This window comes from Oncorhynchus masou, chromosome 24 (genome assembly GCF_036934945.1).
Source record: "Oncorhynchus masou masou isolate Uvic2021 chromosome 24, UVic_Omas_1.1, whole genome shotgun sequence".
In the NCBI taxonomy this organism is placed as follows: domain Eukaryota; kingdom Metazoa; phylum Chordata; class Actinopteri; order Salmoniformes; family Salmonidae; genus Oncorhynchus; species Oncorhynchus masou.
In genome coordinates, this window is record NC_088235.1 from 51,532,417 (window position 1) to 51,560,373 (window position 27,957).

The 27,957-nt window shown below is 43.2% G+C and overlaps 1 protein-coding gene across 1 annotated transcript in view; it reads right to left on the reverse strand.

The window, feature by feature from the left end:
• Positions 1-27,584, reverse strand: part of LOC135511629 (inhibitory synaptic factor 2A-like) — a 36,634-nt gene extending 9,050 nt beyond the window's left edge. Inside the window, exons 1-3 of the mRNA XM_064933114.1 lie at positions 27,279-27,584; positions 11,584-12,769; positions 6,088-6,159 (exon numbers count right to left, since the gene is read on the reverse strand). Of these exons, the coding sequence (XP_064789186.1) occupies positions 6,088-6,159; positions 11,584-12,764 (1,253 nt within the window). The 5' untranslated portion in view covers positions 12,765-12,769; positions 27,279-27,584. The remainder of the gene's footprint in view (positions 1-6,087; positions 6,160-11,583; positions 12,770-27,278) is intronic.
• Positions 27,585-27,957: the final 373 nt, after the last annotated feature.

A 27,957-nucleotide genomic window follows, 5' to 3' on the forward strand; every position in this document is an offset into this window, starting at 1 on the left:
AGCGGCCAGATGTAAGCCTTACCTCAGTAAAAGGCACATGACAGCCCGCTTGGAGTTGTCCAAAAGGCACCTAAAGGACTTAAACAAGATTCTCTGGTCTGATGAAACCAAGATTAAACCATTTGGCCTGAATTCCAAGTATCACGTCTAGAGTAAGCATGGCACCATCCCTACAGTGAAGCATGGTGGTGGTAGCATCGTGCTGTGGTGATGTTTTTTAGTGTCAGGCACTGGGAGACTAGTCGGGATGGAGGGAAAGATGAACGGAGCAAAGCACAGATAGATCCTTGATGAAAACCTGCTCCAGAGCGCTCGGGACCCCACACCAGCAGTCATGAGTCATGAAGGCCTACAAATTCCAGGTGACCGTTTAGTCACAGTAATTAGGCTTCTCCAAGGTCTGATGCTGATGCTGGTCATTAGTAGCCTACCAAACTTGCTAAATGCCTGGTCCTCAGCACTCAATTGTCCCTCTAATCATTCTGACATCAATACAAATGTAATCAAAAATCTAATCAAACACTTCCTGAGAGCCCATGACCTCATGTTGAGCAACATTTCTATAGGCTATGCAATTGTGCGAGAAAACAGAGTGATGGCATCTACTAAAGAGAGAAGGATCCCATCAGCTTTCTATAGGCTTACAATATTTACTTCTCAACTTTCCTAATATTAAGCAAATTGCTTATATTTAAAACAGGAGTATAGCCTACCTGGCTGACATGAAAATGAACCACGGGAAAAGCATCCTCCATTCGCTGTTTAAGTGCGTTGATGCCCCTGTTTCGATACAGGTGCATGATAATGGTCCATTTTAATTCAAAACAAATTTCACACCTATTATTTAGTATACACTACCATTCAAAAGTTTGGGGACACTTAGAAATGTCCTTGTTTTTTAAAGAAAAGCTATTTTTTTGTCCATTAAAATAACATCAAATTGATCAGAAATACAGTGCAGACATTGTTCATGTTCTAAATGACTATTGCTGCTGGAAACACCAGATTCTTTAAATGGAATATCTACATTGGCGTACAGAGGCCCATTATCAGCAACCATCACTCATGTGTTACAATGGCACGTTGTGTTAGCCTTTTAAAATTGTAAACTTGGATTAGCTAATTGATCATTAGAAAACCCTTTTTCAATTATGTTAGCACAGCTGAAAACTATTGTCCTGATTAAATAAGCAATAAATATGGAGCATCAGATTCTTATTTGAGTATCTGGAGCATGTGGGTTCGATTACAGGCTCAAAATGTCCTGAAACAAAAAACTTTCTTCTGAAACTCATCAGTCTATTCCTGTTCTGAGAAATTAAGGCTGTTCCATGCGAGAAAATGCCAAGAAACTGAAGATCTCGTACAACTCTGTGTCCCACTCCCTTTACAGAACAGGGCAAACTGACACTAAACAGAATAGAAAGAAAAATGGGAGGCCCCGGTGCAAAACTGAGCAAGAGGACAAGTACATTAGTGTCTAGTTTGAGAAATACGAGTCCTCAACTGGCAGCTTCATTAAATAGTACCCGCAAAATACCAGTCTCATCATCAACAGTGAAGAGGCGACTCTGGGATGCTGGCCTTCTAGGCAGAGTTCCTCTGTCCAGCGTCTGTGTTCTTTTGCCCATCTTAATCTTTTATTTTTATTGGCCAGTCTGAAATATGGCTTTTTCTCTGCCTTGAAGGCCTGCATCCTGGAGTCACCTCTTCAGTGTTGCTGTTGAGACTGGTGTTTTCTGGGTACTATTTAATGAAGCTGTGTAGAGTGTGCATTCATTAGCATACATTGTCATTATAGTTTCTTGTATGACAAGTGGCAAATCATTTGTAAAACAAAAAAGAGAAGTGTAACGGCCCAAGGCAACTGCCCTGAGGGATACTGTACTCTATACTGTACATATCTGATGTTAGAGAAGCTTCCATTGAAGAATACTATCTGAGTTCTAACGGATAAGTAACTTTCCAACCATGTGATGACAGGTGATGTAAAACTATAAAAAGTTTGTTTTTTTCAGTAACAAATTATGGTCAAGAACATCTAAGGCTGCACTGAAATGTTGCACTGAAATCTAACAATACACATCCAAATATCATCTTATTGTTAATTTTTGAGTCATTTGAGTCAGTGCAGTACAAGTTGAGTGAGCTTCACTATATACATGCTGAAAGTCACTAGTGAACGTGTTCTTTGAAAACAGAATTGTATTTGTTCTCCATCAGTGTACTGAAAACATGCAGCAAACTGACTGGTGGGCTGTTAGAGCCCAGTAAAAGGGGCTTTACTATTTTAGGCAGTGGAATTACATTAGCTTCTTTCCAAGCCTATTGAAACACACACTCCTTTTGTTTAAAGACATGGCAAATAGTGGTGGCTATAAGGTCTGCTACCATTCTCAGTAGTTTCTCATCTAGGTAGTCAATACCTGGTAGCTGATCATTAATGATGTTTAACAATCATTTTCCACCCCTTCCACACAAAATTCAAAACAGCAATCATTCTCTTTAAGGATTACCCTCTTTTTTCAATTTTCGCCTAAAATGACATACCCAAATCTCGCTCAGGCCCTGAAGCAAGGATATGGATCTTCTTGGTACCTTTTGAAAGGAAACACTTTGACCTTATGGAAATGGAAAAGGAATGTAGAAGAATATAACACAATAGATCTGGTAAAAGATAATACAAAGAAAAAAAAACATTGTTTTGTATTTCTTTTGTACCATCATCTTTGAAACGCAAGAGAAAGGCCATAATGTATTATTCCAGCCAATTGCAATTTCGATTTTGTCCACTACGTGGCGGCAGTGTATGTGCAAAGTTTTAGACTGATACAATAAACCTTTGCATTTCTGTTCAAAAGTGTTGTACCAAGGCTGCCCAAATGTGCCTAATTAGTTTATTAAAAACTTTTCATGTTCAAAATTGTGCACTCTCCTCAAACAATAGCATGTGTTCATTCACTGTAATAGCTACTGTAAATTGTACAGTATGCTGTTCTGCCAATATCAGATATGTCTATGTCCTGGGAAATGTTCTTGTTACTTATAACCTCATGCTAATCACATTAGCCTACGTTAGCTCAACCGTCCCATGGAAGGGACACTGATCCCAAAGAAGTGTGAAATGTCACAATAATAGTAGAGAGAATAATTTATTTCAGCTTTTATTTCTTTCATAAAATTCCCAGTGGGTCAAAGGTTTACTTACACTCAATTAGTATTTAGTAGCATTGCCTTTAAATTGTTTAACTTGGGTCAAACGTTTCAGGAAGCCTTCCACAAGCTTCCCACAATAAGTTGGGTGAATGTTGGCCCATGCCTCCTGACAGAGCTGGTGTAACTGAGTCAGGTTTGTAGGCCTCCTTGCTTGCACACAACTTTTCAGTTCTCCCCACAAATGTTCTATAGGACTGAGGTCAGGGCTTGTGATGGCCAATCCAATACCTTGACTTTGTTGTCCTTAAGCCATTTTGCCACAGCTTTGTAAGTATGCTTGGGGTCATTGTCCACCTGGAAGATCCATTTTCACCAAGCTTTAACTTCCTGACTGATGTCTTGAGATATTGCTTCAATATATCCACATCATTTTCCTACCTCATGATGCCATCTATTTTGTGAAGTGCACCAGTCCCTCCTGCAGCAAAGCACCCCCACAACATGATGCTGCCACCCCCGTGCTTCACGGTTGCCATGGCGTTCTTCGGCTTGCAAGCCTCCCCCTTTTTCCTCCAAACATAACGATGGTCATTATGGCCAAGCAGTTCTATTTTTGTTTCATCAGATCAGAGGACATTTCTCCAAAAAGTACGATCTTTGTCCCCATGTGCAGTTGCAAACCGCAGTCTGGCTTTTTTATGGCAGTTTTGGAGCAGTGACTTCTTCCTTGCTGAGCGGCTTTTCAGGTTATGTCAATATAGGACTCGTTTTTACTGTGGATATAGATACTTTTGTACCTGTTTTCTCCAGCATCTTCACAAGGTACTTTGCGGTTGTTCTGGGATTGATTTGCACTTTTCGCACCAAAGTATGTTCATCTCTAGGAGACAGAACGTGTCTCCTTCCTGAGTGGTATGATGGCTGTGTGGTCCCATGATGTGTTTCCTTGTGTACTAGTGTTTGTACAGATGAATGTGGTGCATTCAGCCATTTGGAAATTAATCCCAAGGATGAACCAGACTTGGGGAGGTCTACAATTTATTTTCTGAGGTCTTGGCTGATTTCTTTAGATTTTCCCTTGATGTTAAGCAAAGAGGCACTGAGTTTGAAGGTAGGCCTTGAAATACATCCACAGGTGCACCTCCAATTGACTCAAATTATGTAAATTAGCCTATCAGAAGCTTCTAAAGCCATGACATAATCTTCTGGATTTTTCAAAGCTACAAGGCACAGGTAACTTAGTGTATGTAAACTTCTGACCCACTGTTATTGTGTTACAGTGAATTATAATCTGTCTGTAAAACAATCGTTGGAAAAACTACTTGTGTCATGCAGAAAGTAGATGTCCTAACCGACTTGCCAAAACTATAGTTTGTTAACAAGAAATATGTGGAGTTGTTGAAAAACGGGTTTTAATGACTCCAACTTGAGTGTGTGTGAACTGCCGATTTCAACTGTAAGTGGATGTCACAGATCCATTACTATTGATATACATTCAAGTTGGTCGAGTGAAAACTTGGGTCATGTTCCAGTCATTAGTCACGGTAAGAAGCTTCCTCTTGAGAGGACAACTGGATTATAACCAGTCAATGTTTAGGTCACTGTTAGCATTAGAGACCTTATCTAACATCTAATATCAACTCTAGTAATTGGGGACTAGACTAGAGTCGAGTCAAATTATTTAGAAGTTCCCTTAGCCAAAGTTTTTTTTTGAAATGCATGCTGTTTTTTTCACGGATATAGTGTATGTACTTAAGCATGAGTCGTTTACTAAGATGACGATAATGAGTGCAAAAAATTGACATGAAAGTATTTGTTGGAATTGGTTCACTTTTTAAATTTAGATCTCTGCTATAGCAGTCTCTGTTACGGTGTTTATTTGCGACATCACAAACCCTGCTATCTTATGTTTTCCCCTGTGAGTCTTTCCCTGCCTGTAAGGCTAGAACAAGCCGTGCAGCTGAAGAAGCAGCTTGCTGAATGGAAGGTGCTTGCTGGCACACTAGGGTACAAAAACAACTAACCTCTTGATGGTGACAAACTTTGGAGGCTCAGTACCATGATTCAGATGGTATGCTTCCGTATATTCTGTAATATTGTATATTGTTTAAGTTGGAGTCGATCTCTGAGATGGATGTTTTTATTCTTGTCTCTGAAGGCAAAGTGAAGGAATTAGACTCTTGGGAAAAATGGAGTCACATTGTGAACACATTTGCAACCTGCCCGAGGATCATTTAGATCTCTCAGACGAGTGGAGAAGTCAGAACATCTATAGTTTTCTTTCTTTATTTTATTATTTTCAACCATGACAATGTTATATGTGCAGAACCTGCATCTAGAAATTAAACTCAATTTGCTGCTTCTAATTCGGTTTATGTGTTAATTCCTTTCTACATTCACTACATTCCTCTATTTAAATGCTCATCAGATTCTGAAATAAGAGTTGAGGATGTCTATACATAATTGTAATAGGATATCAATAGTTTATTTTCATAATTTTCTGACCCAGATAGGAGTGTTCTCTTCTCCTTCAGTGAACTTATCATTGATCTCAGTCACACCATTTCCTAGTATCTATTTCCACCTCAGATTCACGTGGATGGTGCTCAATAAATTGATCTCACTCTGACAGAAGTATTCTATCAATTGTCATTATTGTTTCACAATCGAGCTACGCCCATTAATACTTCATGTAATACCATTAACACCATGCAGTGATAATAATGATATCCTCTGAGTTCAGTAAACTATTCTATTCTACTCATTACCAGAAAACACATTCTACTTAATTGACTCTTAGCACTTGGTTTGCCACATTACAGTATATCACCTCACACATACAGTACATATAAGCATCTCTCATGCCATGTTGTTCCATTGCAGGTGTAAGTGACCTTTCAAGCTGTAAACAAGATGTAAACAAGTACTCACCTATAAATGATGCAGGCACTGTTTCGACACGTGTCACAGTTGGCTGTGTCCTGTCCCGTTCGGTAGGAAAGCCTGGGGAGAGGTGAAAGAATGGATGATGTATTTATTTCATTTTCATTTATCTACTTTCCAAACTGACATGGATTTGTGTTAATAATGTCTTTAGTCTTTTGTGAGATTGAGTTGGCCAGGTAATAGACATACTCACTAGATGTAATATGCTCATCTCTATACTTATGACACAGTGTACAAGTGGTTTTCATAATATTGTTTTCACCAGACTTTCAAACAGAACTAATGCATTATTAACCATGTTTATGAATACTAAAGAAAAATCAATATATGTGATCTCTCTGTGCTCCATCCAACTGAATGTATTCAGAAAATAATGAGATTTAGGGAGGCAAAAGACAATCAACATGACAAATGCTGTCTGTCTTCTTTATGGCATTCCAAAGAGCCCTAAAGCCCAGTCTCCACCCTGTATTGTCTTGTCATTACTTAGATTGCTAAGCTTCCTCCATCTTCGGCACAATTGTATGTACATTCTGCTCCTGAGGCATACTTACAGTAATCAGACATAAGTGTGAACTGAGCATGCATGGAGATTTGATGGCATCTATATAAATCTCTCCAGTAGTCTCATAGTGTCAACAGTCCCGTCCTTCATGTCACATACGTTGGGATGTCACATACGTTGGTGGCAGTGTTGGGATTTCTCATTCATGATGTGTAGGGATCAGTGGAGGCTGGTGGGAGCAGCTATAGGAGGAGAGGCTCATTGTATTGGCTTGAATTGAATGAAAGGAAAGGAGTCAAACATGTGGTTCCCATATGTTTGATGTGTTAGATACCGTTCCATTTATTCCATTCCAACCATTACAATGAGCCTATCCTCCTATAGCTCATCCCACCAGCCTCCACTGGTAGGGAGGGGTCAACTGAAAAGCAGAAGGGGCAACTGGGTCCACCAGGACATGTAATTGCTTATTGTCACTGGGGGATGATGGATGAGAACTAGAGGGGTTGAACTCTGCTGCTCACCATGTCATAAGGATGACCTTATCTGTCTTGGATGGATCAAAATGGCAGATGGGAATGCAAGGTCACCAAGTTCATCTGTCCATGTCACCTTAGAGGTTGCTCTTGAATGTGGAGTTGAGCGCCTGAATACACAATAACTCTTTGAGTCACACAAAAAGAAGGGAGGTTTTTTGTTGATATATTTGAGTGTTACCATCATAATCAAGGTCATCACATTTCTAGCACAACATCGTCTACTGTAAATCTAAACTACAATTGTATTTACTGAACTGTATTTACAGTTAATCTAGCAATGTACCAAAGTTGTGTTAGGCCAGATGACTTTATGTGAGGACACAGTGTCGGAAAGTAATTCTCTAAGCTCTGACACTATAAGTCATCTCTAAGCTGTGCCACTGTTTGCTGGCACAGGCTCACTCCGGTGTTATTTGCTCGTCCTCACTGTGCAAATAAGAAATCCTCACTGTCCCTATAGCGCTGACTTCCACATCACTGTGTGCTCTAAAAGCAGAGCTTTCACCTGAGAAATCCATCCACATACTGTAATGCCTTTATCCCAGTGAGAATAAGACTGGCTTTCAGACACTATTCCGTTCCACCGGAAATCTGTGACCATCACTTTGAAGACAGACAGCTTTAGAATGGCTTGGCAGGGAGCTGAGATACTGGGGCCTTGTGGTGACGAGCAGGCTCTAATAATAGTGGTCAAACATACTAAAGGGCCATATGAGCCCATACTTCAGAGGAGATGAAAGCCAGTGCTTTATGATGCGTTGATAATTGGTCCTTTTAAACTAGGCTTCAAGGAGCGACATCAGGGGTACCGTGTTCTCTGGTGGCTGTGGCGAAGGCTTAATGCAATTTGCTTTGTGCCACTCTGGATTGTAGTGATGGAGCAGAGCAGACAGCCTTCTGCATTCTGTCTAATGATGAAGAGGTTCGGCCTTTTGGAGTTGGCACTTAAACTTTATGCACTTGTTAGTACCTCTGTACAACTGAGCAAATATACTTAATGATAGCTACAGTTCAATCAGAGACCACTTACTTCCTTGCTATTGGAATGAGATGACACAGATCGCCTTGATGTATGTATTCACAAGCTCAATTTAGCTTACTCATACCACAGCAGTTTGAAGGGCTGCAGGACTACCAAGAACATCAAATCTCAGTGATGACTGAACCACACACACAATGTATGTACTCACTTGAGTATGTCAGTTATGTCAATTCCATATGTGACTGGTTACAGGATCCTAGGATTATTGAATTTCTTTGACAAACTGTTCTTTACAGTTTATAAAACCAGGGTCCAGTATTTACTTTTTTTCTCCGTTGGCCAAAAATCTACTGGCCCAGACAGAATTTTGACTTTTTGGGACATCAAATCAAATTGTATTGGTTACAAAGAGAAATTCTTGTCATAGTGTAGTTTTAAAACGCATTGGAGCCCATTACTCTATATTTTTGAATTGCATTGTTTAATTAATTGTATTAATTCATTCATTTTTATTTCTAACGTACACTAGTGTCTGTAATTTAGAGATTTTTTTTACATAAGAAAATAGGATGCTGACCCTTTAAGTCAAAACAGATATCAACATGGCTACAGTAGCCTAGCCAAGACGAATGCTAGGTGTCTTTTTGTATCTTTCTTTTAGCACACTATCAACAGTAGCCAGCATATTGCTAGTACCGTATGTTCACTATTGAAAGTTTACTTTTTAAAATAACTTTCCCTAAAATAAACAAGCTCTTCGTGTCTCTTCGTGTCGTCTTTTTGCTCTGGACAGCTTGCGTGTGCTGTGTGAAGACATCAACTCACGTACAGCTCGAGCCCTCGAGAAGTTGAGACTCGCGGGAACATGGTGGTGCTTGAATGAGTGTCCAATCATATACCTCAAAACCAATTGCATAACTTTTCTGTGTAGTCTTTAATGGTTTTCAATGGTAGACTGCAACAGAGCAGGTTAATGTTGAACTGGAATGCAAAAATGCTCTGAAAAGTTACTGGCACGACGAGATCCATTTGCCAACATGTTTTTACTGGCCCCGTTAATGTCTGAACCTGAAAAGTACAAAATGGTTTGTCATACAATGCAATTGGAGAAAGTAATGGGAAAGTAATGCAGCTTTTAAAGTTGATAAACGTGGATACCCACTTTGAGAAAAAGCCCTTTTAAATTTTGCTGCAATTATCACAATGGCTAGAGAGCTCTTCCTTGTATACGGCCATTCAGCATTGTTCTCTTAGCGCCACCCATCCCTTCAACAATTGACATGTAAACACACGAGTCAGCATGGAATTGTACTACAGAAAGTAATCTCTCACAACTGAGCTTTGTCTATAACACCAGCTAAAATCAGGGCAGCAATGTTGTTGAGAGATGTAGCAACAATTTTTCCATAGCTACAGTTGAAGTCGGAAGTTTACATACACTTAGGTTGGAGTCATTATTAAAACTCGTTTTTCAACCACTTCACAAATTTCTTGTGAACAAACTATAGTTTTGGCAAGTCGGTTAGGACATCTACTTTGTGCATGACACAAGTAGTTTTTCCAACAATTGTTTATAGACAGATTATTTCACTAATAATTCACTGGATCACAATTCCAGTGGGCCAGAAGTTTACATACCCTCAGTTGACTGTGCCTTTAACAGCTTGGGAAATTCCAGAAAATTATGCAATGGCTTTAGAAGCTTCTGATAGGTTAATTGACTCCATTTTAGTCAATTGAAGGTGTACCTGTGGATGTATTTCAAGGCCTACCTTCAAACACAGTGCCTCTTTGCTTGACATCATGGGAAAATCTAAAGAAATCAGCCAAGACCTCAGAAAAAAATTGTAGACCAACTCAAGTCTGGATCCTGTTTGAGAGCAATTTCCAAATGCCTGAAGGTACCACGTTCATCTGTACAAACAATAGTATACAAGTATAAACACCATGGGACCACACAGGCATCATACCGCTCAGGAAGGAGACGTGTTCTGTCTCCTAGAGATGACTGTACTTTGGTGCGAAAAGTACAAATCAATCCCAAAACAACAACAAAGGACCTTGTGAAGATTCTGGAGGAAATAGGTGCAAAAGTATCTATATGCACAGTAAAACGAGTCCTATCTCTACATGACCTGAAAGGCCGCTCAGCAAGGAAGATGCCACTGCTCCAAAACCGACATAGAAATGCTAGACTACGGTTTGCAGCTGCACATGGGGACAAAGATCATACGTTTTTGGAGAAATGTCCTCTGGTCTGATGAAATAAAAATAGACTTGTTTGGCCATAATGATCATCGTTATTTTTTGATGGAAAAAGGGGGGGGCTTGCAAGCCGAAGAATACCATCCCAACCGTCAATCACGGGGATGGCAGCATCATGTGGTGGGGGTGTTTTGCTGCAGGTGGGACTGGTGCACTTCACAAAATAGAAGGCATCGTGAGGTAGGAAAATTATGTGGATATATTAAAAGCAACATCTCAAGACATCAGTCAGGAAGTTAAAGCTTGGTCACAAATGGGTTTTCCAAGTGGACAATAACCCCAAGCATACTTACAAAGTTGTGGCAAAATGGCTTAAGGACAACAGAGGCAAGGTATTGGAGTGGCCATTAGAAAGCCCTGACTTCAATCCTATAGAAATTGTGGGCAGAACTGAAAAAGCGTGTGCGAGCAGGGAGGCCTACAAACCTGACTCAGTTACATCAGTCCTGTCAGAAGGAATGGTCCAAAATTCACCCAAGTTATTGTTGGAAGCAAGTGGAAGGCTACCCGAAACGTTTGCCCCAAGTTAAACAATTTAATTAAAGGAAATGCTACCAAGTACTAATTGAGGGTATGTAAACTTCTGACCCACTGGGAATGTGATGAAAGAAATGAAAGCTGAAATAAATCATTCTCTCGACTATTATTCTGACATTTCACATTCTTAAAAATAAAGTGGTGATCCCAACTGACCTAAGAAAGGGATTTTTTACTCGGATTAAATATCAGGAATTGTGAAAAACTGAGTTTAAATGTATTTGGCTAAGGGGAATGTAAACTTCCGACTTCAACTGTATATCTTTCCAAAAATCTGTGATAGCCAAGATTATCTATAAACTGACCATGTAAGCCCCCATTCTGTTATAGACAGATGCCTGTGACATGACAGACCAATCAGGACTCATCTCTTGGCATCTTCAGTCCCTCCATTATCTCAGCCAATCATGGCTGACCAGGAAGGATACTGTCTTTCTCCCTATATAGCTCAGTGCTTTCTCCTTGGCTAAACTAGGCTCGTAATTTAAATGTTTTATCCATATTTACAGATCACATACTAGTTTGTAATCAAGGCACATGAAAGTTAATATGTTCAAGAAGGCAATTCCGCAAAATAAATCTTTAAAAATCTATATATTTTATTTTGACACCACCCTCCTATGAAGTAATGCATGGTGGATGGTTCAACTCACCCTTCTCTTTGAGCCTCGCCCTTCTCCAGCTCTTGGATGACCCCCAGTAAAACCTTGATGGTCTCCTGACTGGAGCTGATGAGGTTTTCCATGGCCTGGAGCTTTCCCTTAATATCCCCATTCCCAGGTAAGGGCACTATCTGCTGACAGGCACCCTGCCGCCCTGGAGGGCAAGCCTGATCCTCCAGGCCCGACTGTGTTTTCCTTGGGGCTGGTAAAGTCCCTGATTGGTACTGATGTGCCTTTACCTTGACCACAGAGCAGCCAGCACTGTGGGGGTGGGGCAGTGTCTGAGACTGTTGTCCATTGGGCTGCATGGCCTTCTTGCGTTTGTGGTGCACCGACGGACTCCCTAGGCCTAGACTTTCCACTTGCGTCAGGGAGTTCCAGGCAACAGGACTTGTGACCTTTAATCTTGTGTCCTGTAAGAGTTCCTCGCAGTTTGCCAACTGGCGTTTGGCGGAAGGGTTGGCACCCGTCGTGTCCACTTTGGATAATACTTTGTGTTTGGTCCTCACGCCAGAAGCCTGGTTCTCCGGCTCTCCCATGGGAGTTGGGTCATTTGCAAAGCACTCTGTGCCCTTTGTGAGGAGAGAGGGGTCCGGGCATGCACGCCCGTCTACGCAGTTGGCACCGGATAACAGATCCTCTGTGCCACTGCTGTCGTCCCTGTGGTGGAGCAGTGCCTGCGTCTGCCGCACATGCTTCCCTGCACCCTGAGATGATGAGCACTGCTCTAAACTCACTGCCTCGTCCTGACCTTTCAAGTCACTCAAAAACCCATTGTTTTGACCCTTGTAGTCCTCCACCAAGGCCGTGTGTTTGATGGTGTGGCCTTTCTTTCGCTCGAAGGGGAAAGTCTGGTAGTGTTTCGTAAGGTCTGGTGACGTCTGAACACCCGTGCTCTTAGTCACATTGGGGATGGAGCGCCGCGCAGGCATCGCCATGTACTTCCTGTATGCCACTTTACAGGAAATGGACCTTGCTCCTCGCCCCCCTGCCCGCTGCTCGTTCTGGGCGTCACAGATATCCTTGAAGCGGACTTGTAAGGCTTTGTTCCTCTTCTTCACCTGCTGTTTGCCGTCAGGACCGTATTGTGCCTCCAAGCTATGTGACGGGCCTGTCTCTGAATCTGACTCTGAGTTGGAGAGCACGACCCTGCTGCTCTCCTTGCTCACCATGGTTTCTGGGAGAAGGGAGAGAAATATACAGTGTATGTCATAATATGCTGGGGTTTAATCACAGTACATTTACTTTAGGCAGCAGATCGTTTTTATTTTCTTTGTTCTGTTACTGAGCAACTAACATCTAGACTGTCAGGGCCCGGTTGCATAAAACATCTTAAGTGTTTTCCTTAAGGGTCCACCTTAAGGAATAATTGTCCCCTATCTAAGATAATTGTTTAAGGGTGTTAAATAGATCCCCTCAACGATCCCCTAAAACCCCTTAAGTAGAGCATACTTAAGGGGTTTTACTGTAGTTTGAAAGCATGTACGGCTGAAAGAGTAGATAGCTAACTAGCCAGCTAGCTTTGTAGCCATGGTTTGTGCACCTTCCATTGTTTAGGTAAGTAGCTAGCTGGTTAATGTTTTCCTTTTGTAACCAGGGCAGACGAAAGCGACATTCAACTCCACAAATTACGTTTACATTGAAATTGATACTGAATGAAGCAGTTAAGGTACATCATGTGGATCCTTAACTTTGCCACTCAATTTAAGGGGGGGGTATTCACCTTAAAATGTTTTGTGCAACTGACTTAAAGTTAATGAAACTTTAAGGGAAAAGATAACTTTAAATGTTTTATCCAACCGGGCCCAGAGATGAATTTATATGAGATCACGATTTCTGTCACAGATGAGACACACACAGACACAGACCTATTTTATGTTATTATTGTTATGCCAAATAAATATTTCTATAGATATTCCACATTCTGGGCTGTTGTATTTAAGGGGCTGTATTGCATTGAATAATGTTTGACTTTGTGTCATTGGAATAGTGTACAAGATTTATAATAGATTTGATTACCAACGGACTAACATGGAAAGCAGTTTTAGGGAATGGAATTGTGTTAAAAGGAAATATCAGAGCTGAGCTAGTTCATCATCTTTATACGATGAGACACTATGTGATAAATAAACCTGAACGCATCATTTGTTACTACACAAATGCAGGCCCTTCATGGCATAGTCACTTCTCTGAAAGCAATCACGTTCAATCATTTTGAGACGTAGTCAATCCATCAGTATGCTTGGTGACATACTGTTTTTTCATCTCAAACTCCTTATAAGTCCAAAGTCCAAAGCATTACCCCACACAATTTGCTTATAATGAAACAGACTGTAATGAGGTTATGAAGTTATGTAGAAAATTCATATGTTTGTCATTGATATTTTGGAGTTATCCAAGAGCCTGTATTAGTCTTAGCATTGCCTTCTGTCCATGTGGGCAATATATGAGCAATGATTCTACCACACTACCCCTAATGTCACCTGAATAAAAGGAAGAAAGGAAGCCCCATTATCAACGTTTTAAAGAGAGTCTGTCAGTACTTCAGGTTCTCTCACTCACACAATATTAAGATAGCATTGGACAAGGGCTGATAAAAGGGCTAACTGAATGCATTGGGAATCGTGCCAGGTGTTTTACTTTGTAGCCTTGTAGACATTATGACCTTTTTTTGTATCTCAGACTACAGATGAAAGGGAAGCCTTTTTAGATATATTCCTCTTGCCATCTCAAACCATTGAATTGTATCTAGATCCATACAAAGTCCCCTCGAGTCGTCCTTACTTTATATTCAAACACAAGACAAAGCATGTAAAGAAGCTAAATGCTATTTCACACATAGAGAATATATACTGTATATTTAAAAAATACTCATTCCCTCAAGGTTCTTGAGCAAACCTGGAGTGTCATATGATCATTTTAGAGACAACTGAGTATGTGTCACCGCCACAGCTCCTCTGAATAACCAGTTACTTTTCCTCTTCATACTCACTCCCTACTTCCCAGGGCTACCTATCACTGCTAATGACCAGAGGTTCTTCCCTGGTTTGGCCCCAACCATCCAGGGGATTATGAATAATGCATTGGCTCTAAAATTGCAAAAGCAATCCTCTTAAATCTCCTTATGAACTCTGGCAGACCATGCTGTCTGTTACAATTGCCCTTCAGTTCTTCACACAGAAATGTTAGATAGAAAACTCCACATCAGATGCTATGATTGAGTGGTCATCGCCATAATTATCTAGTGTTTTCTGTCAGTTATTTGGACATAGGACTGAGCTGTCTGGTTATATATATATATATATATATATATATATATATATATATATATATATATATATATATATATATATATATATATATATATATATATGAATGTATCACTATCCCTGCTAGCAAATCTATAACATTACTGACTTATGATATTCAGCTCTGCCTCCAGCTCCAGCATGTGAACATGCTTCTAGAGAGATTCTCTTGAGGTGTAGTGATTGACATGCTCTCCTGATAAGGCGTGTTTGTAGGATTAAAATGCAGCCTATCCACTCTCATAAATGGTATAGTAATGGTATTACAGAGGCATTGATAGCAGCACTATCAATGGCATTGACCTTGACACGTGATGCATATCATCAGTGAATGGAAAACCATAACTCACTTGCAGTTTGCTGTCTATCTGCTGCCAAGGCATGTTTTCTCAGTGCATCAAATCATAGAAATCCGTACTATTTATGTTCTGACACCACATACTAATTCCCCAACACAGTGGTGGTTGGTGCTGTTTAAGCATATTGGATGGCTGTCATTCATATTCTATTCACCCAGCTCAATGTAACATTGATAGGTTTCGGCTGGTACATTATACTCCCTATACCCATCGTTGCTACAACCTAGCCCATGATTGGTCGAGATGGGTTTTTTTTTGCAGTCAAGGTGACAAGCAGTGACACATTCAATACTGTCTTGCACACTCTTGCCTACATGTAGCTGATCTAGAGTGTAATCATTAGTCCAATAGTTGCAAAGAAGTGTTTTTATTGGACAAATTCAGGTAAGTTTATCCCCGGTATATTCCACTTGCTTCATTATAAGAAACGTTTTTCAATAGAATCGGTGGAATGAATACACACAAACACAGTTCACTTTCATAGCAACCACATACAAACCGTATGATCTGTATACTCTCAGTTGTCTGTGGCCAGTCGAAAAAACCTTTCCAAACCAAACCTTCGTATCATAACCATTAACCACTACACACAGCCTACATCGTTGTGATAAAATAGCTTAGCAGCTACACAGGCGGGCCCAGGTGGCAATAAATAAATTAAACCAAAAATGTACTTTGACTTGGAAGTGTGCCAGTGTTGGATAGTCATTGCCAGCTAGCTAACATAGCATCCCTCTCTGTTTGTGCCAGGTGTTTGAGTAGGCTAAACAAGCTAGCTGCAGCCACCAGCTAAGTGAAATTTAAAGTAAAAATATAGACAGCTCTCTCTTTATTGCCCTCTCTCTAGCTTCTCTTTCATTTTGTAGAAATCTATTGTCTTTCTCTCTCTTTTTTTTACTAGGCAAGTCAGTTAAGAACAAATTCTTATTTTCAATGACAGCCTAGGAACAGTGGGTTAACTGCCTGTTCAGGGGCAGAACGACATATTTAGTACCTTGTCAGCTCTGGGATTTGAACTTGCAACCTTTCGGTTACTAGTCCAAAACCACTAGGCTACCATGCCGCCCCAGTCAACTCTCACCACATTTTATGCACTGCAGTGCTAGCTAGCTGTAGCTTATGCTTTCAGCCCTATATTCATTCTCTGAATAGGTGGACAACATGTCAGTTCATGCTGCAGAGGCTCTGATACGTTGGAGGACATCCTCCAGAAGTTGTCATAATTACTACACTTCTGGCGCCGACAGAGATGGCCGCCTCGCTTCGCGTTCCTAGGAAACTATGCCGTTTTTTTTTTTACGTGTTATTTCTTACATTAGTACCCCAGGTCATCTGAGGTTTCATTACATACAGTTGAGAAGAACTACTGAATATAAGATCAGCGTCAACTCACCATCAGTACGACCAAGAATATGACTTTCGCGAAGCGGATCCTGTGTTCTGCCTTTCACTCAGGACAACGGAATGGATCCCAGCCGGCGACCCAAAAAACCGACTCCGTAAAAGAGGGAAACGAGGCAGTCTTCTGGTCAGACTCCGGAGACGGGCACATCGTGCACCACTCCCTCGCATTCTTCTCGCCACTGTCCAGTCTCTTGACAACAAGGTTGATGAAATCCGAGCAAGGGTAGCATTCCAGAGGGACATCAGAGACTGTAACGTTATTTGCTTCACGGAAACATGGCTCACTGGAGAGACGCTATCGGAGTCGGTGCAGCCAGCGGGTTTCTCCACGCATCGCGCCGACAGAAACAAACATCTTTCTGGTAAGAAGAGGGCGGGGGCGTATGCCTTATGGCTAACGAGACGTGGTGTGATCACAGAAACATACAGGAACTCAAATCCTTCCGTTCACCTGATTTAGAATTCCCCACAACCAAATGTCGACCGCATTATCTACCAAGAGAATTCTCTTCGATTATAATCACAGCCGTATATATTCCCCCCCAAGCAGACACATCGATGGCTCTGAACGAACTTTATTTGACTCTTTGCAAACTGGAATCCATACATCCTGAGGCTGCATTCATTGTAGCTGGGGATTTTAACAAGGCTAATCTGAAAACAAGACTCCCTAAATTGTATCAGCATATCGATTGCGCAACCAGGGCTGGCAAAACATTGGATCATTGTTATTCTAACTTCTGCAACGCATATAAGGTCCTGCCCCGCCCTCCTTTCGGAAAAGCTGACCACGACTCCATTTTGCTGATCCCTGCCTACAGACAGAAACTAAAACAAGAAGCTCCCACGCTGAGGTCTGTCCAACGCTGGTCCGACCAAGCTGATTCCACACTCCAAGACTGCTTCCATCACATGGACTGGGATATGTTTTGTATTGCGTCAGACAGCAATATTGACAAATACGCTGATTCGGTGTGCGAGTTGAAGATGTCGTTCCCATAGCAACGATTAAAACATTCCCAGACCAGAAACCGTGAATTGATGGCAGCATTCGCGTGAAGCTGAAAGTGCGAACCACTGCTTTTAATCAGGGCAAGGTGACTGGTAACATGACCGAATACAAACAGTGCAGCTATTCCCTCCGCAAGGCTATCAAACAAGCTAAGCGTCAGTATAGAGACAAAGTAGGATCTCAATTCAACGGCTCAGACACAAGAGGTATGTGGCAGCGTCTACAGTCAATCACGGACTACAAAAAGAAAACCAGCCCAGTCACGGACCAGGATGTCTTGCTCCCAGGCAGACAAAATAACTTTTTTGCCAGCTTTGAGGACAATACAGTGCCACTGACACGGCCTGCAACGAAAACATGCGGACTCTCCTTCACTGCAGCCGAGGTGAGTAAAACATTTAAACGTGTTAACCCTCGCAAGGCTGCAGGCCCAGACGACATCCCCAGCCGCGCCCTCAGAGCATGCGTAGACCAGCTGGCTGGTGTGTTTACGGACATATTCAATCAATCCCTATACCAGTCTGCTGTTCCCACATGCTTCAAGAGAGCCACCATTGTTCCTGTTCCCAAGAAAGCTAAGGTAACTGAGCTAAACGACTACCGCCCCGTAGCACTCACTTCCGTCATCATGAAGTACTTTGAGAGACTAGTCAAGGACCATATCACCTCCACCCTACCTGACACCCTAGACCCACTCCAATTTGCTTACCGCCCAAATAGGTCCACAGACGATGCAATCTCAACCAGTATCACATTTTTCATTTCACTTCATTACAGTACAACGGTTTGATTTGTTTGATCGTAGCTAGCCAGCTACATAGCCGTCTTTGTATCTAAGACAATTGTGTAGTCTAGAGCGATTTTCTAGGTTAGCTGGCCACCTATTGTCGGTCTTTCAACGTAGCTAGCCAGCTAGCCCCCGAATAGCAGCACTGTAGTAACTATTACAGTACAACGGTTTGTTTTGTTTGATCGTAGCTAGCTAGCTACATAGCCGTCTTTGTATCTAAGACAATTGTGTAGCCTAGAGCGATTTTCTAGGTTAGCTGGCCAGCTATTGTCGTTCTCTTAACGTAGCTAGCCAGCTAGCCCCCGAATAGCAGCACTGTAGTAACTATTACAGTACAACGGTTTGTTTTGTTTGATCGTAGCTAGCTAGCTACATAGCCGTCTTTGTATCTAAGTCAATTGTTTAGCCTAGAGCGATTTTCTAGGTTAGCTACATCGCAGCCACTACCAGCTAGCCTACTCCAGCAGTACTGTATCATTTCAATCATTTTAGTCTATAAGATTCTTGCTACGTAAGCTTAACTTTCTGAACATTCGAGACGTGTAGTCCACTTGTCATTCCAATCTCCTTTGCATTAGCGTAGCCTCTTCTGTACCCTGTCAACTATGTGTCTATCTATCCCTGTTCTCTCCTCTCTGCACAGACCATACAAACGCTCCACACCGCGTGGCCGCGGCCACCCTAATCTGGTGGTCCCAGCGCGCACGACCCACGTGGAGTTCCTGGTCTCCGGTAGCCTCTGGAACTGCCGATCTGCGGCCAACAAGGCAGAGTTCATCTCAGCCTATGCCTCCCTCCAGTCCCTCGACTTCCTGGCACTGACGGAAACATGGATCACCACAGATAACACTGCTACTCCTACTGCTCTCTCTTCGTCCGCCCACGTGTTCTCGCACACCCCGAGAGCTTCTGGTCAGCGGGGTGGTGGCACCGGGATCCTCATCTCTCCCAAGTGGTCATTCTCTCTCTCTCCCCTTACCCATCTATCTATCGCCTCCTTTGAATTCCATGCTGTCACAGTTACCAGCCCTTTCAAGCTTAACATCCTTATCATTTATCGCCCTCCAGGTTCCCTCGGAGAGTTCATCAATGAGCTTGATGCCTTGATAAGCTCCTTTCCTGAGGACGGCTCACCTCTCACAGTCCTGGGCGACTTTAACCTCCCCACGTCTACCTTTGACTCATTCCTCTCTGCCTCCTTCTTTCCACTCCTCTCCTCTTTTGACCTCACCCTCTCACCTTCCCCCCTACTCACAAGGCAGGCAATACGCTCGACCTCATCTTTACTAGATGCTGTTCTTCCACTAACCTCATTGCAACTCCCCTCCAAGTCTCCGACCACTACCTTGTATCCTTTTCCCTCTCGCTCTCATCCAACACTTCCCACACTGCCCCTACTCGGATGGTATCGCGCCGTCCCAACCTTCGCTCTCTCTCCCCCGCTACTCTCTCCTCTTCCATCCTATCATCTCTTCCCTCTGCTCATACCTTCTCCAACCTTTCTCCTGAGTCTGCCTCCTCAACCCTCCTCTCTTCCCTTTCTGCATCCTTTGACTCTCTATGTCCCCTATCCTCCAGGCCGGCTCGGTCCTCCCCCTCCCGCTCCGTGGCTCGATGACTCATTGCGAGCTCACAGAACAGAGCTCCGGGCAGCCGAGCGGAAATGGAGGAAAACTCGCCTCCCCTGCGGACCTGGCATCCTTTCACTCCCTCCTCTCTACATTTTCCTCCTCTGTCTCTGCTGCTAAAGCCACTTTCTACCACTCTAAATTCCAAGCATCTGCCTCTAACCCTAGGAAGCTCTTTGCCACCTTCTCCTCCCTCCTGAATCCTCCTCCCCCCCCCCCCTCCTCCCTCTCTGCAGATGACTTCGTCAACCATTTTGAAAAGAAGGTCGACGACATCCGATCCTCGTTTGCTAAGTCAAACGACACCGCTGGTTCTGCTCACACTGCCCTACCCTGTGCTCTGACCTCTTTCTCCCCTCTCTCTCCAGATGAAATCTCGCTTCTTGTGACGGCTGGCCGCCCAACAACCTGCCCGCTTGACCCTATCCCCTCCTCTCTTCTCCAGACCATTTCCGGGGACCTTCTCCCTTACCTCACCTCGCTCATCAACTCATCCCTGACCGCTGGCTACGTCCCTTCCGTCTTCAAGAGAGCGAGAGTTGCACCCCTTCTGAAAAAACCTACACTCGATCCCTCCGATGTCAACAACTACAGACCAGTATCCCTTCTTTCTTTTCTCTCCAAAACTCTTGAACGTGCCGTCCTTGGCCAGCTCTCCCACTATCTCTCTCAGAATGACCTTCTTGATCCAAATCAGTCAGGTTTCAAGACTAGTCATTCAACTGAGACTGCTCTTCTCTGTATCACGGAGGCGCTCCGCACTGCTAAAGCTAACTCTCTCTCCTCTGCTCTCATCCTTCTAGACCTATCGGCTGCCTTCGATACTGTGAACCATCAGATCCTCCTCTCCACCCTCTCCGAGTTGGGCATCTCCGGCGCGGCCCACGCTTGGATTGCGTCCTACCTGACAGGTCGCTCCTACCAGGTGGCGTGGCGAGAATCTGTCTCCTCGCCACGCGCTCTCACCACTGGTGTCCCCCAGGGCTCTGTTCTAGGCCCTCTCCTATTCTCGCTATACACCAAGTCACTTGGCTCTGTCATAACCTCACATGGTCTCTCCTATCATTGCTATGCAGACGACACACAATTAATCTTCTCCTTTCCCCCTTCTGATGACCAGGTGGCGAATCGCATCTCTGCATGTCTGGCAGACATATCAGTGTGGATGACGGATCACCACCTCAAGCTGAACCTCGGCAAGACGGAGCTGCTCTTCCTCCCGGGGAAGGACTGCCCGTTCCATGATCTCGCCATCACGGTTGACAACTCCATTGTGTCCTCCTCCCAGAGCGCTAAGAACCTTGGCGTGATCCTGGACAACACCCTGTCGTTCTCAACCAACATCATGGCGGTGGCCCGTTCCTGTAGGTTCATGCTCTACAACATCCGCAGAGTACGACCCTGCCTCACACAGGAAGCGGCGCAGGTCCTAATCCAGGCACTTGTCATCTCCCGTCTGGATTACTGCAACTCGCTGTTGGCTGGGCTCCCTGCCTGTGCCATTAAACCCCTACAACTCATCCAGAACGCCGCAGCCCGTCTGGTGTTCAACCTTCCCAAGTTCTCTCACGTCACCCCGCTCCTCCGCTCTCTCCACTGGCTTCCAGTTGAAGCTCGCATCCGCTACAAGACCATGGTGCTTGCCTACGGAGCTGTGAGGGGAACGGCACCGCAGTACCTCCAGGCTCTGATCAGGCCCTACACCCAAGCAAGGGCACTGCGTTCATCCACCTCTGGCCTGCTCGCCTCCCTACCATTGAGGAAGTACAGTTCCCGCTCAGCCCAGTCAAAACTGTTCGCTGCTCTGGCCCCCCAATGGTGGAACAAACTCCCTCACGACGCCAGGACAGCGGAGTCAATCACCACCTTCCGGAGACACCTGAAACCCCACCTCTTCAAGGAATACCTAGGATAAGATAAGTAATCCTTCTCACCCCCCCCTTAATGATTTAAATACACTATTGTAAAGTGGCTGTTCCACTGGATGTCAGAAGGTGAATTCACCAATTTGTAAGTCGCTCTGGATAAGAGCGTCTGCTAAATGACTTAAATGTAAATGTAAATGTAACCACACTGCACACTGTCCTAACCCATCTGGACAAGAGGAATATCTATGTGAGAATGCTGTTCATCGACTACAGCTCGGCATTTAACACCATAGTACCCTCCAAGCTCGTCATCAAGCTCGAGACCCTGGGTCTCGACCCCGCCCTGTGCAATTGGGTACTGGACTTCCTGACGGGCCACCCCCAGGTGGTGAGGGTGGGCAACAACATCTCCACCCTGCTGATCCTCAACACTGGGGCCCCACAAGGGTGCGTTCTGAGCCCTCTCCTGTACTCCCTGTTCACCCACGACTGCGTGGCCACGCACGCCTCCAACTCAATCATCAAGTTTGCGGACGACACAACAGTGGTAGGCTTGATTACCAACAACGACGAGACGGCCTACAGGGAGGAGGTGAGGGCCCTCGGAGTGTGGTGTCAGGAAAATAACCTCACACTCAACGTCAACAAAACTAAGGAGATGATTGTGGACTTCAGGAAACAGCAGAGGGAACACCCCCCTATCCACATCGATGGAACAGTAGTGGAGAGGGTAGAACGTTTTAAGTTCCTCGGCATACACATCACAGACAAACTGAATTGGTCCACTTACACAGACAGCATCGTGAAGAAGGCGCAGCAGCGCCTCTTCAACCTCAGGAGGCTGAAGAAATTTGGCTTGTCACCAAAAGCACTCACAAACTTCTACAGATGCACAATCGAGAGCATCCTGGCGGGCTGTATCACCGCCTGGTACGACAACTGCTCCGCCCACAACCGTAAGGCTCTCCAGAGGGTAGTGAGGTCTGCACAACGCATCACCGGGGGCAAACTACCTGCCCTCCAGGACACCTACACCACCCAGTGTTACAGGAAGGCCATAAAGATCATCAAGGACAACAACCACCCGAGCCACTGCCTGTTCACCCTGCTATCATCCAGAAGGCGAGGTCAGTACAGGTGCATCAAAGCTGGGACTGAGAGACTGAAAAACAGCTTCTATCTTAAGGCCATCAGACTGTTAAACAGTTAACATTGAGTGGCTGCTGCCAACACACTGACTCAACTCCAGCCACTTTATAATGGGAATTGATGGGAAATGATGTAAAATATATCACTAGCCATGTTAAACAATGCTACCCAATATAATGTTTACATACCCTAGATTATTCATCTCATATGTATACGTATATACTGTACTCTATATCATTTACTGCATCCTTATGTAATACATGTATCACTAGCCACTTTAACTATGCCACTTTGTTTACATACTCATCTCATATGTATATACTGTACTCGATACCATCTACTGTATCTTGCCTATGCTGCCTTGTACCATCACTCATTCATATATCTTTATGTACATATTCTTTATCCCCTTACACTTGTGTATAAGACAGTAGTTCTGGAATTGTTAGTTAGATTACTTGTTGGTTATTACTGCATTGTCGGAACTAGAAGCACAAGCATTTCGCTACACTCGCATTAACATCTGCTAACCATGTGTATGTGACAAATAAAATTTGATTTGATTTGAGTCTATGGAAGGGGGTGAGCCTGAGCCTCCTAGGTTTTTGTATTGAATTCAATGTACCCACAGTAGGAAGGAAGCTAGCTGTCCTACGGCTACACCATGGTTCTTCCCTACAGAGTGCTGTTGAGGCTGCTGTAGACCTTCATTGAAAAACAGTGTGTTTAAAATCATTGTTTTGGTAACGTGAATATATTTAGTACATTTGTATCTCAAAAATACAACTTCTAATGTTTTGCTATTTTCATTTTTTTATGAAATTCACTGAGGAGGATGGTCCTCCCCTTCCTGCTCTGAGGAGCCTCCACTGCCACACATGTACCCTTAAACAAACCAAACAGTACCATGTGAGATCATTATGTGTACCTCTGAAGGCACATTATGTGTATTTAAACCTTTTGTACCCAGGGAAGAATACTGTACTCTAACCATACCCTTTTTACTGAGTGTGTATGGCACAGTCCGAGCACTGCTCACAGCACCATGAAAGTGTTATTTACACAACAAAATTAATTGATATAACATACAGTACTTCACAACTCTATTTGTGGAGTAAAGATCATTAGCATTATCTACTGAAGAAGCTAATCATAGAATATGATATGGCATAGGTAATTACATGGTAAAAGGAAAAGCTACTTGTAAAACGAGGTTGTTTCTCAATATTATCAAAAAAATATAACTTTTTTAATGTTTCACTATTTATTTATTTGATTCACTGAGGAGGATGGTCCTCCCCTTGCTCATCTGAGGAGCATCGACTGCCCCAATGCACCAATTCCCCCATTACACCATCTTGGAAAAACCCATTATACAGAGAGAGATAATTAAGATAAAAGGCCTGACATGGTGTGGTATAAGGCCAATATACCATGGCTAATGGCTGTTCTTATGCATGACACATCGCAGAGTGCCTGGATATAGCACTTAGTTGAGGTATATTGGCCATATACCACAAACCTCAGAAGTCCTTATTGCTATTATAAACTGGTTACCAATGTAATTAGAGCAGTAAAAATAAATGTTTTGTCAACCCTTGGTATACGGTCTGATATACAGTACCACAGCTTTCAGCCAATCAGCATTCAGGGCTCGTACCACCCAGTTTATAATTGGGAATATCTGAGGACACACGCCAGATGTGTGTGTTGCATAGCATATTGGCACCCTGTTTTAATACTAGGATGCCAAAAGAGGAGGGGCCATAACTCTTTGTTGGGTACTTTGTATCTACTGTTTGATCATGCAAGTTGACCTAATCAGAAGTACTTCGCCATCCATTGCACAATATGTGATTTGAGAATAATGTGCGTGATGTGGGGACATCTGTAAGAATTGGTTTTCTTATCATTATCATACTGGCCTTCCCCACATGAAAAAATACTACAGTTTACTATAGAATATTATAGTACTTACTATAGAATTCTGTAGCAAATTGTAGCATACTGTAGAATACTATACTCCACACTGCAGTATCCCTCGATCATGTTCAGTACTTACTATATAATTTTTTTGTATACTGTAGAATACTATACTACACACTGTAGTATATGTGTGGTACTTACTATATATTTTTTGACATTCCCACCAAGTTATAGGCTAGGTATCCCGCAGTAATGCACATCCTCATATCTCGGTTCTGTCTGTCTGGTGAATTCTTAGTAACTTGCTGGGCTGCAGGATACACCTGAGACAGTGTGCTTTATGGCATTGGCTTAAAAGATTCATCACTGCACTGCACTTTCTTTTACAGAGGAGTAGGGGAGCTTTTAAAAAGGCCTCAATTTGCTCATCTGCTCACTGAAAGCCAGTGCTATGAAATGGATCTTTCTGAAGAGTACGTTTAGCATCGCCATGACAAGGAGAAGTACATTACACCTGACGCATTGACATGGTTACGAGGGAGAGAGAGCTGTGAGGAGCTGAGGGGTGTTTCCCGGAAGCAGGAGAGAGTGAGATGGCAGATTGGTTAATGTTCCCATGCCTTACAGTAGCTGTTCCTTGCCCAATTGTACCATATTTACAGGTTACTGTGAGCCACCCTTTTTACTCACTCACTGACGAGGGTATGGCTGCTGATGTTTCAAAGAAAGAGTAAGATAATTTGAATTGCTCCAACAACAGTAAAGGATGAAGGAACTAAGTGGTTGGTTTCTCATAAACAGAGCCAAGAGAGAATCCAATATTTGATTAGACTGATAGAGACAGAGGTGGGGGCCTAGGATAGAAGATGGTTTGGGCACACCATAAGCTGGTTTCTAAGATAGAGGTTTCTGTAGAGACAGAGATTGGTTTGAAATGAGGCAGGGGGAGAACAAACCCTCTGAACTGGTTTCAGAAGCCTCGTTTGCACCTTGCGCTAATGTGGATTTTGTGATCTGATCAATATGATCCAATCAGTGTCACATCAACACATGGTATTTAAATGTGTTTCTTATCCGTCCACTATGTCTGCATTGTGACCAGATTTCCTGTTGTCTCCCTGTAATTATTTTGAAAAAAATATGAATTATTGACAATTATTGATGCAATACATCAGTGGTGCTACCTGTCAATTATTTTAGAGGCTTGCATAATGATTTAATCAGCTTGACCATCCAGCTTTGTTTACACTTGATCGATATCCAGATACATTAGATCCCTGATTACCTCCGGAGGTGGTCAGGAAGATCTCATCACAATCAGATCACAATGCGTCTTTTAATCATCTACACCTGCCCCAAAATTTTGGCACAATCAGAATGTGGACAAGATCAGGACAAATGATGCATGTTAGCACCAGGTATAAACGGGGCTATAGAGAAAGAAGGGTGGGATGACTATGAAACAGTATTTAATAGACAGAGAGAGGAGAGAGAGAAAATCTGATCTGCCCTCTATGTGATGCAGTGCTCTGCCGGGAGCGTCAAGATCACACGTCATTACTCATGATAAGTTACGAGTCCCAGGTGGGATCCTCATCTCCTCGTCACATGAAGCCTTGAGGAACACATATATCGCTCATAATAATCACTGTACTTTCAGCAGCACTACTGTAGCTATGGTATGTGTTCAACACTGAACACCAACTACATCTCACTGTCACAAGCACTTGAGCACTATCATTGATATCCCTAAAAATTATACAATGCAATGATCACGTGTTAGCCCATTGAAAAGAGCAATAATGGTCAACCCTTAAGTGCAATCGATCAATGCTACAAGACTAAATCAATATGTAAAATTTAACTGAACATTCACCTGAACATTTCCTTGTTCAGTAATCTGTTCATTACACTTTCTAAACAGGAAATCAGATAGTATCAGCCAAAAGTGAAACAGATAACATAAAGACAACATCATTGCTTTCTCCAGATAAATTGTGAGCCTTTTACTGGTTGGCTAGAATGCCCCCTTTGAATCCTCCACATATCAGCGTCTAGACAATAAAGCAACCGGACATACAGTATATCAGAGCAAATACAGTAAAGACATTCAAACCACTCGGGCACCTGCTGTATCTTGACAAATCAAAGCTGATAAACTGACACTAAGTGCAGATTCTCCTATGTTCTATATTAACTTCCTATCGCTATTACTATACAGACTTATGTGTTAAACACTTACCTTGAGAAACAAATCAGTGGAGCAAAGGATGAGAAAGCAGAGATCTCCCACTGAGCTGGTGCATATCCATTCATGTAGTGGCATAGAGAGCTCCGTCCAGAGAGAGGATAGGGTACCAAAGAAACAGCCACTGCAGTGACAGCTGGATAGTTGTGGCACATCGGCAAAGGTTCAGGATAGAAAAAAACGGCCTCCAACCCCGTAAGGTCCACAATGAAGTCCTCCCTACTTCTCTCTCTCTCTCTGTCTGACTCTCTCTCTCTCTTTCACCTCATTCAAGCATCACTGACACTCGTCCGCTGCAGCTCCTGCACTCACCGGCAATAGGCACTCGTACAGTACATGCTGCTGCAATCCCTGTGCATTTGGGAGTGTGCGTGTTTGTGAGTGAGAGAGAGAAAGAGAGAGAGAGAGCAAGGGAGAGGGGAAGAGGAAGGATGAGAGCTAGGGAGGGTGAGAGAGGGGGAAAGCGCAAGCTGCTGGGGAAAGTCCATAGTTGCCACAGCTGGTGAGCTCATGCATTAACAGTAAAAACCTCCTTATCGTGTCCTCTGAGCTGGCGTAGTGGCATAGGGTCTGGTGAGCTGTTATATCATCTGAACGGCTTCCCAGATTGCCTGTGGGGAAGGCTCTGAAATAATAATGCATTGTGTTTTTAATTGGATGTCTCCTTCCCTTG